Source organism: Embiotoca jacksoni, unplaced genomic scaffold (assembly GCF_022577435.1).
Source record: "Embiotoca jacksoni isolate LCO1_2020_lvr unplaced genomic scaffold, fEmbJac1.0.p SCAF_17, whole genome shotgun sequence".
In the NCBI taxonomy this organism is placed as follows: Eukaryota; Metazoa; Chordata; class Actinopteri; family Embiotocidae; genus Embiotoca; species Embiotoca jacksoni.
In genome coordinates, this window is record NW_027185307.1 from 4,846,701 (window position 1) to 4,865,692 (window position 18,992).

At 43.3% G+C, this 18,992-nt stretch overlaps 1 protein-coding gene across 1 annotated transcript in view; it reads left to right on the forward strand.

Moving 5' to 3' along the window:
• Positions 1–3,325, forward strand: part of mkxa (mohawk homeobox a) — a 29,278-nt gene extending 25,953 nt beyond the window's left edge. Inside the window, exons 6-7 of the mRNA XM_069151320.1 lie at positions 570–603; positions 722–3,325. Of these exons, the coding sequence (XP_069007421.1) occupies positions 570–603; positions 722–929 (242 nt within the window). The 3' untranslated portion in view covers positions 930–3,325. The remainder of the gene's footprint in view (positions 1–569; positions 604–721) is intronic.
• The last annotated feature ends 15,667 nt before the right edge of the window (positions 3,326–18,992 follow it).

Below are 18,992 nucleotides of genomic sequence, written 5' to 3' on the forward strand. Positions count from 1 at the left end.
TCACATATGAGATAGAGATTGCTCCCATTTGAAGAAAAAAAAAAAAACGAGAGCAGGCATCCATCTTTCTCTCACTGACTCACTTGCTGTTTTTTCATTCCCACTCAAATCTTTTACGCTCAGTCATTTTCGATCTGATTTCCTCAGACAACTCAATTACGTTGGCCAGGGCCCATTTGTTTTCCAACAAAATATTAGAGAATGGAGTTTATGAGTCATAAGAAACGTCTTTCAACTCAATCCTATTAGTCACCTTGTTTCTTGATGGCTTCTTGCAAAACGTCCTTTTTGTCCAGCATCTGAGTAAAAGAGAGAAAACAGAGCAACACATGTTTGCAGAATACAGGGTGTTCACATACAGTACAGTACAGACCGCACGCAAAACCAAGAAAATACACACACACACACACACACACACACACACACACACACACACACACACACACACACACACACACACACACACACACAACTCCTGAGTGTTCAGTAAGTTTCCAATAAATCCTCATTGACCTCAGAGAACTCTGCAAAACTAACCTTTTTTTTTTTTCTTCTCCTTGTGCTTTCAGAAACCACAGACCATGGATCAAGTAAATGTGACAAGTGAGTAGACGTTCTTTTACCTTGCAACCCAGATCAGATCCTTCAAATTACACGCTGAGCTTTGACCTCTAACGCTCTCTGTTTTGTTCTTTCGTGTGCGTGTTCTGCTGATCATCAGTGGCAGCGGTGGTGTCGGCGCTGCGCAGAGGGAGAAGGTGAAGGGCAAAGACGAGACATACTGGAGGGAGATCAACGCCGCCATGGCCTTGACCAACTTGGCGCAAGGAAAGGACAGCGCCTCCGGGACCACCAGCTGCATCATCCAGAAGTCCTCCCATATAGCAGAGATCAAGACTGTTAAAGTGCCGCTGGTGCAGAAATATTAGCGCTCACGTCCTCCTCCCGTCCCTCTATGCAAACCGGCAAACATTCCTGTTTCAGCAAGCTCGCCAGAGTCCAAATAAACTCCCCCTGAAATGAAAAGAACTGTTGAGGAGGGGATGGGGGGGTTTGAAGCGGGCGAAACAAAGAGAGAACTTTGATTCTTTTTGGTGTCTAAAAAAGTTCAAAAGAGGCCTTGACCAATCTTTTCTTTACTGGGCTGATGTGCGAGTGGTAGTTTTATTGCAGTATTTCCTAAAACAAGACACTTTTGTTATGTTAACTTATTTTTTATGAGTTTGTTTTTTTCTTTTTCTTTTTTTTCTTTTTTATGCTACAAAGTTTGTATTTTGCCAAAGTGCCTTTGTTCTTCAGACAAATAACTCACTGACTGTGGTCAATGCAAAGTACAGATAACTGAGGTGCCTCTGGAATTTGTGAAGGAATAGAGAGCCCCAGTCATGATTCAGGATTTGTTTTGTGAATGAAAGCTCCCCGCAACAAGCATGTGCCTTAAGGACTGAATGAGCTCACCAACCGAGGTACTGATGATCTCTTAATAGCACAGAAAATGCCCAGCATGAGTTGTTCTTGTTTTGACTGGAGTCTTCATCTGGACTGTAAACTGAACGCTGCTTTGTCTCAGTCTGCCTCTCGTTGCCAGCGGGTCATCAGTCACCGCTGGACACGAAGATAAGAAGCATATTGATAAGCAGCCAGCTTTCGTCCACATCTCAGCCTTGGATTTCACAAACCAGCGAAGGACTCCTTTCTTATCGCGGCTTTTAGCTGCTGAAAACGTGCACAAACGCTCAGCTGGACCCAAATGAAGACATGTTTTCACACAGATCCGCGCAGATCCGCTTTAAGGTTGAGCGGAAGATTGCCATGACCTAAAAGGGATGTTTTCGCTTTGCATTATCAGTGTTTTATGTGGACAGTGTTGCCTTTTCACATTTGTGCTCAGAACAAGATAGTGAACAAAAAAACAAACAAAAAAAAGCCTCCCCCAGCCGTTTGATCCTCAGCCCTCTCAGCTGTTTAGCATTACATTCAAATTGCTGTTTACAAGGAGCCACTTTGAATTTCTCCCCCTCACTTTTTTTTTTCTTGACTTCAAAAATACATTTCAGTATTATCTCTTTGTCGGCCAAGCAAGTGTTCAGAGTGTTTGTTATTGTCAGTCTGTATATGTCTGGGTGTCTTGTTTTTGATGAAAATGTTGTACTTTCTCTTCACTTTGCCGCATTCAGAGCTTATTTTGTCGTCCGATGGAAAGAATCTCTTCTCGAGAAAGTACTTATGTACGGTGCATATGTTATAAACGTTTGTGGCGGCCGATGCCAAGTTCACAAACGGGGAAAATCAAGTTCGACTTATGGGAGAAACTGAAGTTGGCTGTCTGAGCTGACTTTAATTTTCTGTATATCTTCAAGGTACTGTTTATGTGTGTCAAAATGTACACTCCTACAGAAATTGTGCATATTTTTTTTATTTGTTTTTGGACAACACAGACTGTGCTTCTGGTCGAGGACTTTGAGAGGGAGTGAAGCTGCACAGTGACTTTTTGACCTTGTCATGCGTCTTGAATGTGCAAACTGTTTTTAAAAAGCTGCACTTACAGTTCTTGTTTTTCAGTGGAGGTGTTTTTACATAAAGATGAAGAGAGAGGTAAAAGAGATGAAGGGCAACCCTATATTATTCCTGTTAGTGTGCCTATGGAAGTATAATGAAATGAATCGCACTAGCCAATCCGCTGGCACTATTTGCTTATGCGGGGGGGAGGGGGGTTTGCGGGCTCCCACATGTGTTTTTTATACACCTGATCCAGGCAGGGTAGCTGCAGGGTTAGTGCCAAGCCCGCTCCTTGTGTTTCCAATCGCACCTCTGACCCTGTGGACGGCTCGCGACCCTCACACCTCACACGATACCCGAAGAGACACAGCGAGTGAAGGAGGCTTCGGTGACAACAGAGCCTGCTTTGTTGTACCAACCTGCCGTCACTCCCCCAACAACCACACTACAAGTACACAACAGAGGGGTTTTCTGCAGCCAAGACTTTGGTACTGTAAAAGCCTTTGTCCAACACAAACCCTGCATTCACAACAAGCAGACGAACAGAACGCAACAGTATGTATTAAAGCTTATAAATTATTATTTCAGACTTTGTCGAAACAAAGAAAGTGGTGACCATAGTTTGTTTTTTTTATTGTTAAGTTATATAAAATGAGATTTTTTTTTTTTTGTTTTGTTTTTTTGTTTGTTTTGAAAGAGACTGGATTTTCAATCCAACGACCAAATGCATATCTCCTCCTTGTATTGTCCGATTTGCTCTCATGTAAAATTTCTTTTATAAAAACAGTTGTTACTTGGTCAAAGCAATGAATAAACCTCTGAATGAAATGGGGGGCATCTGGTGTGTGTGTGCTTTTTTCTTTTGGTAAAGCTGCACTTAAAGAAGCTTGGGGGCGACAGCACAAGCTGTTTACACAAAATAAACATAAGATCACGCTACTACTAATAGACATGTTTGCAAGCGGCTACCAACATTAGCGTTCATTGGGAGTTGGTTTCTGTTGCTGCGATTGGAAAGAAGGTTGATGAGAGCGGTGAGACTGAACCAAAACAGTAATTCTGTGGTCTGCACATCAAAACATTGCTAAAAAGTGGAGTTTTGTGGGTTTGCCACCATGAACACCCCTTTAACATTACATTCAGTTATTTGATTTATTATCTATATATATTTATTATCTATATATATATCTATATATATATATATAAAAACTGATTGGTGCAGCTTTAAAGACAAATACAAGACATCTGCAGGAGTGACTGTTTCTTTTTTTAAGGCCCGTTCCCTTTGAGGGAAGAACAATATGCAACTTCATGTTTGTTTGTGGCCACTTCAAGTAACTTCAGTTTTCTTTTGTTGATGTCACAAAGCTAAAGTCTTAATTCTAACCACGGGCCACCGCTCCACACCGGCCGCAATATAGGAGATGTTTGTTTACGACACAAAAGGCGGGGCGGTTTTAAACAGCTAAACAAACTAATCATGACAAACCATTGGAGGAGCAGAATGTATACAGCAGCGAGCCGCGTCAACCACATACCACACATTAGTGGTCCGGGCCCCAGTGGTTGCTATCTCCTGTGTATTTTTGCTACCTACACAAGCATGTTGGGTGTTTCACTTTATTTGTTTGACCTGGGATCAGATCAAAATCTGGCTGTCAGGAGTTCAAGAGGGGCAGCAGCAGCAAGATAAATGACTTTAAATAAAGACTTCATAAAGTTTGGGTTCTCTATATCCGCTATCGTGGTGTGGATACCTGGGTTAGGCTGCACATATAATTTGAACACTTGTGGTATTGTGGATCCTGGACGATAACGTCCATAGACAACCGAGCCTTTGTGCAGCGTCTGGCATCTCGGGGAAAGACTGAATTTATGTCTAACACTTCCTAGGAGTGTCCTTTTCCTCGGGGCTCGGTCTGCCTGCTCCTTCCTGTATATTAATGGCTCTACCATGCCACCGCTAGTCGTGAACCTGAGATCTGCCACGGAGCTGGGGCCTAGACCTCATCAGGAAACACAGAACGAGGAAGATACCAAAAGAGGAAGCAAGAAGTAGTGATTTAGGAGGCAGGAATAAAGATTTTGACAGCAGCTCGGTAGCAGCGAGTGCAAACTGGGCAGTGTTGGAAGACCTCGCGTCCTGGTTCTATTATCTGTCAGAACCAATCAGGAAACAGCCAAACACCCGACAAGATGGTTTTCCTGCCTCAGGACTTCAGAGTGGTCTTGTAAGATAGCTCACACTGACTGCTCCTGAAACAACCCCGGCAGGTTTTTGACCTCTCGTTCCTCGCTGCACTTTGCTGGCCCAACCCCAGATTTGCTGCGCCACATTTTCCATTGAAAACCTAAGTGATATTCCACGCCGCCTATAGCTTCTCCATCCACCTTTTTTTTTCATCCGTGCCTCCTCTGTGTGCTGCTGAAAGATTTGAAAGAAGCCGTGCAACTTGCACGGTTATCTCGAAGCAGGAGACAGACAAGTGGAGATTCTCGCTTGGCGCGGCCCGCGACTTGACAGACTCCAGACTTCACCTTGGCCATTTAGTCCGCCAGAGACTCAGCTCCACCGACGGCGGGTGAAACCACACGGCATGAAATACAAGAACACAGACGTTCTGAAAATCATTTCCCATTTGATGAGGAAATATGACCCCCGGTGGCATGCTGAAGTAATTAGTTAGCTTGCCGTGAAGGATGCTCCAAGGAGCCCCCGTTCATTAGAGCCAGGACTTTGTCTTCTGCTCACTCCTGCCCTTGGACAAAAATATGAGAGAAACTGCTGGGTCTAATTGTTAGATTCCTGAAAGAATTGACTGATTAAAAACTCGATCCGGCCTTGCAATCATTCTGGGATCGGGACTGTTTTGGATCAACAGTAACTTCACGGGTGTTTGAGAAAGCGAGGTATTCAGGCCACTGCTCAGATCACGGACAGTGTGTGAACCAGAGCTAATCACACGGCAGACGAAGGGTCACAGAACAGTTATTACTCTACAAATTACACTCCGTGAATTAGCATATTTTCCTGGAAGGCACATCTGTAGAGGAGAGCAGTTAAAGTTTACATGATGGGAGCTTCCACTGGATGATACAAGGAAACTTTAGCATCGAGGAGGAATTAAACTGCTTGAACAGATTACTGACGAAATGAATTACTTTAAAGACAACTGCAGTGGGAATGACGTGGTATTTCACCATTATTTCTGATTTCCTATAAATATTTACTTTTCAGAATAAAGGCTACTTTCAGATCCACACTGTTCTCATTCAAGAGCTACATCACTACTCATTTCTCTTTCATCATAGTTTTGTTGCCTTATGCTGTATTTTATTATGACTTTAAAGTGAGCAATAAATTCCATGTTTGTCTTCTTAAAGCCACAGTTCTCCGCTCTTCCTCTGGATCAGGCTTTGTTGTGAGGCAGTTGAAAAATATTTCCTGTCTTCATTTCTCATAATAAACCTCTTCAGAAACCACCATGAACATGACGGAGAGAGCTACGCTTACACGGAACCGCAAGTAAGTACGCTGATTTTGGCCATATGAGGACATGCCGGCTGTTATTCCAGGTGGACAATGTCTCCATTTTGTTTTCTGAAAAAGGTCCGAGGGAAAAATGTGATACATGGCAGTTTTAAACAAAAGGGGTCAATTGCGCTTTTGAGAACAGACTGTGGAGGCGTGCACATTGTTCTGAACTAAGAGTGTCGGGGAATGGATAAATGGAAGTTGCCAGTGTAAGCGGCTCTAACAGAAAGGGAGACACACTTTTTATGAAACGAACAGGAACGGATCTTTTTTGGGGGGGGCGGGTTTGGAAATCTCTGCTTTGATACCTGGTGTCAGGTTTTCACCTTCATTCACATGATATTATCGACCGCAGCCGCTTGAACATGCGCCGCACCGTGTTTTCGGCAAGACGGCGCTTACACAAACTCCAGCCATGCAAATCATCTCTTCTTCGCTGTAAACTGGCATAATCCCAGTCGCAGGCTGGCCGCAAAGCCCTGCAACGCAACAGCTCTCATGTTCAGCGCTGTTGTTCAGAGGTTTGTACAATCCTCCGCCACATGCAGTGGATCTTCCTGTTTGTTTATTGGAGGGTAATGCTTGCAAATTTCCTCCCTGGATCCCACATCTCAGTCCATCCAAGAGTCACACGCACACACACACACACACACACACACACACACACACACACACACACACACACAGTAACAGAAACGGGGCTGGACAAGCAGCCCGCACCTCAGCTGTTTCCTAACAGCCTAAATCCTGGTAATTGGCCTTCTCCTGAGACAGCCCAGCTAAACAGCTGCTACAAACAATGAGACCCCTTCCAGCGGTGCTGTGGGTTCAAGCAGCACACAGCTGCCAACAGGGGATCAAGGCAACGCTGAGGAACCTGCGGAGAGCAGAATGACATGCAGGCTGTGGGGTGAGAACTGGTACTTTCACTTCTGTTGGCGCAAACAAAAGTTAAAGATGGCATATCTGCTTTCATACGCACATGAAATCCCCCGCTGACAGCCAGCATCATTTCAGCGCTGCAAATTACCCTGAGAATGTTTTGAACGCCTCTTCTTTTGTTTCAGTCAGATGTAAACTCATTAGGAGCTTACAAAATGCAACAAATTGCTTGAAGTGATCCAACATCGTCACAGTACATGGATCTCATTTACGGTCGAGAGGTGGACCGAGGAAAGATTTGAAAACCCTCGTATCTGGGTGCAGTCAGCTCTTTTCCTCCCCAGTTTTATACGCACCTTTGCCAACATTCTTCAATTACTAATTACCGTAGTTCAGCCTGGCTCCACCACACTGTTGCTCCACAGCTTCAGTTTTCTTAATTGTGATTAGTCTGGAAACACGGTCGCCCAGCCACTCTGAAGTGTGGACCAATCAGCGACCAGTGGTTAACTAACATGACCAGTGCAGCTTCTTTTTTTTTTTTTTTTTATGTAGTTGCAGCAGTGGTAGAGACAGGCTGATTGGTTAAAGCTGCTCCAATCGTGTCAAAATTAACCCGAGGTCAACGCCCAGTAGGATGCAACGACTGCAAACTATTCCCTATGGAGCAAACCCAGACCCATATATTCACACGAGGCAAGCCTTAGTTAGCCACAGCTTTAAATCAGCCACACCCTGATCAATGGTCTCAAGGCCGGAGGTCACTAAACTAGGAGTCAGGATCACTCAGAGGTGATCAAATCTGATGTGTTGCAAGGTAATTAAAGGTATAAAAGTGACAAATAGATTATGACCCTGGTAACAGTAGTTTGACAAAATAAAGAATTACGAGTTTAAGGTCCACTGACTCATTTCTCCAAAGGAGTCAAGCTGCATCTCATAGTCTTTGTGAAATGGTTGAAAGACATGACAAATAGGACAAAACAAAACACACCAAGAACACTTGAAAGCAACAGAACATGTGAAGTGAACCATGAGTGGATGTTTTCAGAGAACCATATTTCACAATCATCATCATGTCAGCATCAACGCATGTTAAAAAGCTAAAACATTATCTGAAAACTGAACTGTTTTTTTCTCACTGTTTTCTCATGAAATACTGGATACATAATCTCATGTCAATCTGACGAGGAAATCTCAACCTGTTGGCTAAGCTGCTCACACCTCATGTCCACACTGATGCTATAACCTGTGATGTGGGATCATGTGCAGACATGAATTCGCTCTAAGTGGTCACAAGTTAAAAGGTTGGTAACCGCGTTGCCCAGGATGTTTTATTGGGAAACTGAGGATCTACTATTCTTGAAGACGTGGTGGATATGCAAAGGTCATGGTCACGATGTTTCAAATACTTCAGTACAAACAGGCATTGGACGAAACCTTTCATTGCAGTCTTATTTCAGCTCCTGTGAATGAGCTTTGGGTGTTGCCAGGCGGCATAATTCAAAAATAACACTCATGGCAGCACCATTTGCCACGATTGCATGATTGCTGTTTTCGCATTCTGTGGTGTCACCAGCAGCCACTTTGCCCTCCAAAGTTCATCCTCTAAAGCCGATATGACTGCCCTTTCCGCGTGGGGTTAACCCTCAGCCAGGCACTGAAATGCTGGGTTTAGCCTGATGGATTGGGCTGTTAAGGAAAGTGGAATCTTGCACGGTAGGCAATTTGCACAGACAGTGTCTCATTGAGGTGGGAGCATCATCCTTCCACATTCACAGGCCCGCTTAAAAAAAGACATTCTTGTAGTTTTACCTCACAGAGGCGCACCACTCTTTAACCTCCCTCTGTTGGTGTAAAAACAGTCAATAAGTACTTTATATTGTTGTGTACTTGAGACCATGCAGCAACATTATCTCAGCTCAAGGTCCACTTACTAAATTCTTCTGAGAGGATCTCACAGGCATCATTATGTGCACACTTGTAAACACATATAACTGCATATTTAACTGTTTATACATATATATATATATATATATATATATATATATATATATATAATATAACATAATATAATATATATATATGGTGTATATATATATATATATATATATATATATATATATATATACAATAGAAAATTATTTTTAATGGTAATATTTAATTGTGTCGTAAAAAGCATTTTGTAAACACAAAACTATATATATATATATATATACACATACATATATATAGTTTTATATATATAGTGAGATTATTGTACTTCACTGTCTTCTAATTCAGTAACTACTTCAAAAGATTTTTTTTTTTCTTCCCTTAAGCCTTTACTTTAATCTGTATATGGGGGTGGACCGGTGGTTTAACTCGGGCCAGCACAACAATGGCAGTTTGTCATCCTATCAGGTATTATAACTAACGTGTTACCTGTGGCGACCTATTTACACGCCCAACAAAACATGGAACAAATTAACTTCCAGTTAAAGTCCCGTTTCTGCCCACATGACGAACAAAAGTTCAGTTTTTACATTTTCTTTGCTCTGTTTTGGTCTCCAGCAACTCCTGAGGTAGCGTTTACTTTGATTACTTCATGTTCAGTAGCTACTGGCTACAGACGTTAGTCTAATGCTGGAAAAGTAGCTTACGGTGAGTTTTTGACTGAATGTTGTGCCTGAAAACAACACTGATGAGAGCAGTGAGAGTGAATACAAACATTGAAGTTTCAGACTGGAAAACCAAAACACTGAAATTTAAGAAGGTAAAATGCTTCTTAGATTTTAGTATGAACTGTGGTGGCAAGGCGACAAACCTATCAGAGTCATTTTTATGCTTCTGCACCAGGCATTATGTTTTTGGGTCTGTCCTTCCCATTCTTATGAACGTGATATCTTAAAAACATCTTGAGGGGAACTTAGCCAATTTGTCACAAACATGTATTCATTCTTGGACTCATGACTGAGTCTGATTAGAATTTGGTGGTAAAAACTCAACGGTCACTGTGATCTAAAAAAAAAAACCTTGTGGCCGTAACTCCAGAATTCAAGCGCTAATCATGACAAAATGTCACACAAATGTCTAATAGTAATGATAAAGTGACTACATTTTATATCCAAAAGGTCAAATTATTATGTTCTGCAAAAACGTGTTTACCGCCATAGCTCTGAAACAGAAAGGGAGATTATGACATTTGGTCGGACATTGAATTTGTCACTGAGTTTGTGTACTGTCAGGTTGAAGATGTGTGTGAAGCAGCCACGCTTTAGAATTTGTAGGTTAAGATCCATATTTGAAGCATTGTTGGCTGTCAACCAGCTTTATTGGCCAAACGTGAACGCATACGAGGATATTCTTCAAAGTCTTCACTACATATAATCATATCACTGTGGACATGGATGTTTGGTGGAAGCACACAACCATGAGGCAGGAATTCTAGTTTTCCATTGTTCTAGTGATAATAGAGACTGATGTTTAACTCTTTTTAGTTTAGCTCATGCTTGTTTATTATCTTGTCTGATATTTGTGCTTTATTATCTAAATTTAAAACAAGTTTACCACTTTATTGCTGTATAAATACAACTTGTACAGATAATTATTGACAGGTAATGAACTTGAAACACCCATAAAATGTTAAAGAAGGCAGGTTGATTTTTCTTTGGACCCAGTTCCCCCATTAGATGCTGCTTGAAGTTGTGAGAGGGCAGAGGTGTCGTCCCCCCCCCCCCCCCCCCCCCACCGCAGCAGTGAGCTGCAGCAGCAGCAGCACCAGGCAGACTGCAGAGTTACACAGAAGCCACAACCGCTCATAACATAATGACAGCCGGGGGATCACAAATAAGACATGGAGGAGAGCAGGGCCTGGTGTCTCTGTGTAATATTTCATCACAGAAAAGCTAAATAAATTCCTCACTACAGTCAAGTGAAACCACGTCAATGCAGCAGATGTAAGAAATGGCAGCCGGCGGAGGAATGCGGTTTGGCAGCGAGCAAACCTGGAGAGAGGCTGGAAGGTCCTCTCACGTTAACACTTTGTGTTTGGGAACACAAAAATACATTGTTGATTGTCTGAGCAGGATTCAATCACATGTCTGCCCGTGTGTGTGTGTGTGTGTGTGTGTGTGTGTGTGTGTGTGTGTGTGTGTGTGTGTGTGTGTGTGTGTGTGCGTGTGTGAAGGGGACAGGGTGGTTGGTCCCATCTCCTCCATTGACCTGTGGAAAACAATCAAAGCAGACCTCCCAGCCCAGACGAAGTGAAACTCCCAGGGTACATTTTAAAAGGATGGCATTATAGAAGCAGTCAGAGAGGTACTTAAAAGGTATCAAACACAGATGCACACACACGTTTCGCCATTTTATAAGAGCAGATTGGGATATTTAACCGTACAGGCAGAGAGACAAGGAGACGGTGTGAGAGGCTGCAGACCTGGCACTCAGCATGGCACTAGAGTGGCAGCCAGTTTTGAAGGCCAGCGAATAAATAGGCTTCGCATTGCTCAAGCACGCGAGCGGAGCCAAAGCTGTAATGTTACCATGAATCTGGAATCGAATGGGCACACTCGGCCAACGCAGGAGCTCATTCTTCCAGATGTTACTTATAGAACTATTATTTTTATTTTTTTTCCCCCATCAGATAAATACGTACACATGTTAGGCGTAAAATTGTGGACTGGAGCTGTCTGGATTCACGATCTCGTCATGGGGTGATTCGCAGTTTGATGAAGTCAGGTTTCGATTTCACTCACTGCAAGCTTTCTGCTGTAGTGGGCTGACATTTATCAGACATGTAATCCTGTCCAAAGATTGAGGGGACGTGACTGTCAGGTACCGGGAAGTCAGGAGAGCTCCTGCTGCATCAAACACTCATTCATCTTTCTTCACATACAGCCCATTAGTGCTGGGAGGACTGATTATTTGTCTCAATTTATGCCTCCACTGCAATACCACATTCTAGAAATATGACCTGACTTTGTCTCATCTACATTTATTCTGCAGCCAATCTGTCTTTATTCACCGGCTGTAATCTGAAAACACTGAAAGTTGCCTCTCGGTACCAACGCGCTGTACTTTTAAATTCTTTTGTGGTGAACTTTTTTTCACATTTTGAAGCCATCTGTGATAAAAGCAGGCTTGTATTTCCACAGTGTATAAACTGTAATTGAAAGCAACTGTTGCTGGTCGCTAAACTAATTACATATTTGTGATTAATACTGCTTGTGTTTACTGTCAAATCTTTTTCGTGACATGTTCTCATCATCAAACATCAAAACCTCCTTTCTGGATGTGAATCATTGTATCAATCATATACTGCCAATGAAATACGATGCTCCTAATATTTATAAACATGAACAAATGGTGCATAACGTACCAAAACACATTATATTGTGGTTATAACACTGACAAAGGAGATTTTACGTGATTTAATGGTACTTTAAAATCATCTGAATGCCTCTGTTACAGATGATATTACATTATATAGCATAGTGTTTATCATTTATAATGACATGTTGATTAAAAAAAAGCATGTTCTGAGTTCATGAATATACTCATATATGTTTGCATACAGTTGCTAATGTGTCATCAATCATTCGTTGACTGCTCAAGATGCTTCAAAGAATGAGTTAAGAATTGTAGAAAAGTTTCACATTTGATGTGGGTATAAATTGTTTATTAAGCGTATTTAATGCTGTACAAATGCTAAGTAATATATTTGATTGTTATTGTAATTTTTCTTCATTAGGCTGAAGACTTCCATTCTAACTTTTAAAACTGTTTTAAGAGTGACAATTTTTCAAAGTGGTATGACACATTTACATTATAACTGCATGTCATCTTTTTCTTCATAACAAAAGTAATTTATTTTTACCAGTAGTCTTATATTATTCATGCCAAACCATATGTAAAGGTCATAATAAGCTGAAAATCCAAGTTTTAAATTTTTTTTTTTTTTTTTTTTATAAATAAGGCAATAATTGACAGGAACATTATTGGATGGTGAAAAACAGGACAGACAACAGGTGGATTTTTAATATTTTGTATTGTTTTTATTATGACAAACACAAACCCTATGTATTTAGTAGCAGGGGAATTAGTCACTCACACGGTCATAAACAGTGAACTAATTGTTTGCTACTTTTGTGGGGAAATTCTAAAATATTTTCAGTTAATCTCATATCCTGGACGGACTTGGCCAAAGCAGATGCTTCAATTCTAAACCAAGTTAAGTTTCTAGAGTTGATCTCTGTATGATTTCCTGCTGTTGGAGTTACTTCAGTCCGGTCTTCTGCCGCGGTTCACCTGCCTCAGAATAAACCTCAGAGATGTGTACAGTAGCGTGACTTCAGCACCATTTGGCAAGGACTGTACTGGACCTCCCGAGGTCTTTGTTGAAATATGGTTCTTTCTCTGCCTACAGAGAACACAGCGTGCAACACTACGAAATCTGCCTCGAAGCTCATAATCATGCTTTATACCACTTTGTGGAGCAGATGGCTGCAGGACCACCGCACAGGGACATGAATTATTACATACAGTATCCTCTTCATTCAGAGTCGCCTGGCTGAGTGTGTGTGTAGGCTTTGTGTCGGTGCTGGTAGAAGGACGGAGAGGACGCCATGCTGTGAATCAGCATCAGGGGCACGCCGAGAAAATCGGTATTATTCACACTACAGCAGAAAGTCCCTCGCTCTCTCTCACAGGTGACACAGACCTAACGGTTTCAAATATGTCACACAAGACACTGGATTCACTGGTACCGGATCACATCCTGAAGCATTCAACCAACAGTGACCTGTCAGAGTTGCCATGACAGAAAGTAAATATTGCACCATTCACCTGAGACAACTGTCAGAATTTTTGGCTTCCACAGCAGCTGAGCCAAGATTAGTACGAAGACCAGAGAGAAAAGCTCCAGTTCCATTGGTTTGTGTTTATGGAGACGATGTGTCTGAAGAACTGTGTTGTCTTCTTTTATTACCACTCTGTATGTCTTCCTGACTCACTTCACGCTGCTGTCAGACACTACCCCCTCCCATATCAGATCAAATATCTGATTTAAAGCAGCGGTATGGACATTATGGGAAATGGAGTTTTGAGATTGATACGACTCTTATGTGTGGTAACAGAACTGCACAGGTTTATGTTGGCATGACTGGAAACAGAAGGAAACAGCTCGCTTGTTACTACGCGTGGGTCAAAAATCGTGAACTTTAAGGTGCTGGTTGGAGAATCTTTCTTTTGCTTTGGAGGCTAGTCAGGCCAGCTGTATCTGGTTTTAGGCTCAAATCAATCCTAAATGTAGGCTACATTTGCAACAACATTTGGCAAGAAAGTAAATACGTACATTTTCCCCAAAATCCCCCTTAAACAGCAACTGAGAACACAGCAGGAACTCCGTCAGTATTAATGTGGAATCAGTGAGGAAAAGACAGAGAAATGAAACATATACAGTAGATTCAGCCTTTAAATGTGGTCCACTGGAGACAGCAGCCAGTCTGTGGAGGTGGTAATGGATGGCAGCTCATGACCTCACTGAAATATATATGCGCTACTGTCTGATGCTTGATTGGATGAATGTAAATATTTGAGCGCAGCACCGCTGCCTGCTGGGAAGCCGAGCCCAGACATCCAGCACCATAAGTGAATTTGGGAGCCGCTCCGGGCCCTGCGAGCAAGAAGCCGAGGCTGGAGCCGTAGGGAAGCAGAACTACGCTGCACACGCAAACACCAACACACACTGCTGTTACACTATCTGTTCACAGCCCCGGGAGGGCACGAGGCAGCAGCACAGTGTGGTGGTCTTTTATTACAAGCCCACTCCGGGCGCAAGTGTTTGTGAAAGCTGTTACAAAGCAAGGCACGGAGAAGAGAGCTCTGCAGTCGGCGCTGGTCTGCGTTAGCACGAGCTGGAGCTCAGCGGGGTAATACCATGAGCCATATTGCAACTGGGGGTACTGAGGTGTAGACAAAATAGCCAACCCCAGGACTGTAGCAACTTTTACACCCCGCTAGTCTCACACACAGCCACAAAGACAAGCAGGCAGGCAGGCGTAAAGGAATGCCCACATGCACGCACATCTGGTTAGCAAGTCTACGGTATCTGAAGGTGTCTGTTTCACCCCACATCTGAAACAAACAGTCACAACTAATTCTTCTCCAAATTCCAAGAACGGCACAGAACCACAAAGCTTCGAACACTAAAAATACAGATTTGGTCAGACATGAGTTGCAACAAAGAATCGGACTTTTTGGCACTTGTTTTATGATGTAAAAATATTATACCATAGACATATGTAAAACAAATCAAAACAAAACTTCCAAAAAGACGTGTTTTATTTATGTTAGCTCAAACTATAGCAATACCTTTTTTTATGAGGAATATGAAGTCTTTTGGAAATTTGTATTTGATACAATATTCCCATTTATATCTAAATGATGTGTTCACGAGCTAGATTTGTAGTTTTTCATAGGTTTAACAATTTGTATAACTCAGAGCTGCTGACCTGCAGTGTACTACTTGCTCAGAAGGACTGCCCTGACAAATCTCCCCTTAAAAAAAAACCCCTGCTTCCTCGTACCTTGATATGCAGCTTTGAGTAACCAGAGATCAAACAATGTCTTCTCTCAGGCCATTAGACAGACAGAAGTACCTGCGGTTGAACTCCACTAAATGACTCTCGCAAGCTATGTGGTTACAAAACACTTGTCACACCTCTGTTATTCCACATAATCTGATTGAAAGGAAATCCTGCGACAAAGTGGATAGTGGATACACACAGCCCGGATTAAATGAAAGTATCTTGTGTTTGCGTGACCTGGGTACCATTTCCTTGGAGAGCTTTATTTGACTTCAGCGCGCTGGTGGGAGGGTGGGAGAGCTCGAGGTTGGCTTTGTGTTTTCAAATTCAATTGTCCACTATGTAGTCGAGGAGCCTGAGCTTCCTGCGGTTTGCAGTAATAAACCCAAACTCGGGTTACATCCACGGCACAAAGGACTGCAAATGGTCAGGAAAACAACAAAGCTACGTGGGCCTGTAATAAGGTTAAGGCCTCGAGCTACAAGACCCTGCGAGACGTAGAAAAAGTGCCAAAAAGTTCCCCCTTCCGAACCCTCTCCCTCCAGCCTCCGTCAAGTATCCGTGGATCTTCCAGACCTCCTCGTCTCCTCGCAGCGACTGAGGTTGGGGTCTTTGTAGTCGTCGTGGTTACAACAAATTCTATGCTCCGACTTCCAAAAAATCGAGATCAGCTTGTCAAAGAAAAATAAGCAGTGAAATTACTACACAGGGCCCAGATTATTTATACAAAATAATGAATTTGTTTCTATACATGCCAATCATCTCGCCCAAAAGGGAGTTTATTAATTTTTCTTTTTTTTTTTTCTCACTTGGACCAAAGAGCTGCAGTGGAGCATGCGTCTAGTCCATGACAATGTTTAAGGCATGTGGAAAGCTTACACCCAGCCCATGTTGATACAATGTGATTAGTTTATTATAGAAGCGGATGGCCTGAGTACATGCGTATTTGCTTCAATGTTGCAGCGGTAGCATGAGTGAGATCTGGATGGGCGTCCTGACACCGTCAATGACGACACGGCCGCGGAATCCGACATGGAGAAGGCGGCCTGTGGCCAGAGATGTGTGCCACACGGGATGGGAGCACCCTGAACATGGGGGAATTATGGGTGGTGGGATGATGAATGAAGTTACTCATCCTTCCATTTTGTTTCTATAAGGCAGCAGTGCCCCTGCTGACGGCCTGTCCTCGGCCCTCGTGCTTATTGCCACAGTAACCTGAGGCCGGGACGAAAGCAACCCCCACGGCAAGACGAGCCTTCTCTTCGAGGGCGAGGAGTCCCTGTCTCCTGCTTTCTTTAGGGCCAGTACACATGGTGCCATGTTTTTGAAAATAACAAGAGTGGGTTACAATACAATCATTTAGGTTTAAATTAGATTGACAGGGTATCAAATATGAGGAAACTCAATTACAGCCCTATTACCAACTGAATTGACTTACATGGTTCCGAGGCCAGAGGTTCACACCAAACAAAGATGGAAGTTTCCTGCTTACCCGGGGCCTGTTCTTATTAAGTTATAGGAGGCCTGATGTGATCGATGGGTATATAACAAGGCTGCTGCTCCTGAGGATGTGGGCAAGCCTAACAGAATCCACATTAACCCCTGACAGGACCTTTTCCCAAAGACATTTCTACTGTACATTTAACCCTGTAACCATTCAAGTAGTCTCCTCAGCTGAAATATTATTCAGTATATCAAATACTTACCCCAGGCCCACACAAGAAGGTTCAACGATTGTCACAGGAGTCAAGAGGAGTAGCTGGAAGGGTTGACTGACTTCTCTGTAACCCGAAGGACACGGGAGGTCACGCAGCTCAAAACAGATCAGGCCTGAGACGGGACGCTCCCTCTGCCTGATGAAATGTCAAAGGGTCTAAATGTAAACAGGTGCAACAACGTAAACACAAAGTTCCATGTAATCAAAGTGTTTCCACCTGCAGTGACAGAGCCATCAGTTCTGGTCACGCCGGTCATTACCTCACAGTCTTCTGGTGCTCAGAGGGTAACTTAAGAGAGGCCAGAGCTCGGCGCTGGCTGACTTCAGAGGAAAGAAGGAGCGGGAGCAGCGGGGCATTTTCCTCTACCTCACCTCAGGACGTAAACAGTGAAACAGTCTGCAGACCGACAGGTTCCTTCGGCCCAGAACAAGTCAGGAAAGAAAAGGATTTCATCTTGTTTGCAAGGCTTCAACCTCCGAGACTACAAGGCCCTGAACTCTCCTCCAAAAGCTCTGTTAAAGTGAACTCGGAGACGGCCTGCTCAGCCTGTCCTTTCGCATTCTCATCATCGTCCGTATGGCGAACATATTAGTTCAACACCACCGTACGCAGTTCAGGCGGCTGTGCGAGAGGATGAGCTTTCCAATCTTCCTCTCGCTCTCTTCTTCAATCTTTTGAGTCAGCATGGCAAAACAATTACCTGACAGCAACCCGGCAATGAGTGAGTGACGTCTGGGAACCCGACACCTTATGAAACGATGCCCGATGTCTCGTTACATTTTAACGCACGACAGCATGACTGCTCTCCTGAGGGGCTCGTCTGAACGCTAACCCATAAGGCTGCGGCGCACTGCGGCAGGCCGAGGAGGAGCAGGGAGACAAGAGTGCGTTAATGAGAGCCAGATCTGCTCTGTCAGTTTAGCGCCTGGCCGCATGCTCAGACGCAGACAGGAGGACAGAGCGGTCCGTCAAGCTGTCCCTGCAGAGCTGCTCTCGGACTTCTGAGGCAACGAGGTGGGGCAGGACACGAGGGTTCTGGGAGTTTGGCACGCTGCTGCATCTCGGGGTGCCAAAGAGTGTTTAGGCCTCTCGTCAATCTCAACGACAGCCAATCTTTCCTGCTGTTTTCTGTGCTCGCTGTGCAGCTGGAGGAAGTCTGTGGCACAGAAGCTAAGTTTCTCTTTGTCCATCACTGGCTCCCAAGCTTTCTGGCTCTTGACCCCTTAAGATGTTGTCAACTTGCCACCGGCTGCGGGGTATGAGCAGGTTCACCAAAGTCTTGAAGGTTGAGGGACACCAATGCACTTTGGTCCAGACTGAAAAATCAACTATTGCATATATTGCCCCGGAAGTTTGTGCACACATTGTCACCAAATGGTAAAGGCTGCTGATTTGGTGATCCACTAACCTTTCTGTAGGGCCACCATACAGGTGGGACTTTTGTGTTTGGGTGACATGAACAACTGTTGGATGGATTGCAAATACATTTCATAAAATGACATCCACAGGTTAAATCGCAAGACCATCAAGAGTGATTTCTGTTAACATGGTAAACATAAATGTTATACCACCTAAATATCTGCAATATCTGATTTTAGCATTCCAACAAACTGCGATGCACAAGTGGAGCATCAGAGCCGCGGTCATGCCTGGAGACGAAGTATTTCTATCGTTACCGAACAAGAAGCATAGTTCTTTTTTTTTTCAGATGATGAAGTTAAGTGTCTGTAGAGGGATTTTCAGGCGACTACCCACACTACTGCTCCCACTGTGGCAATAAAAGGAAAGTAA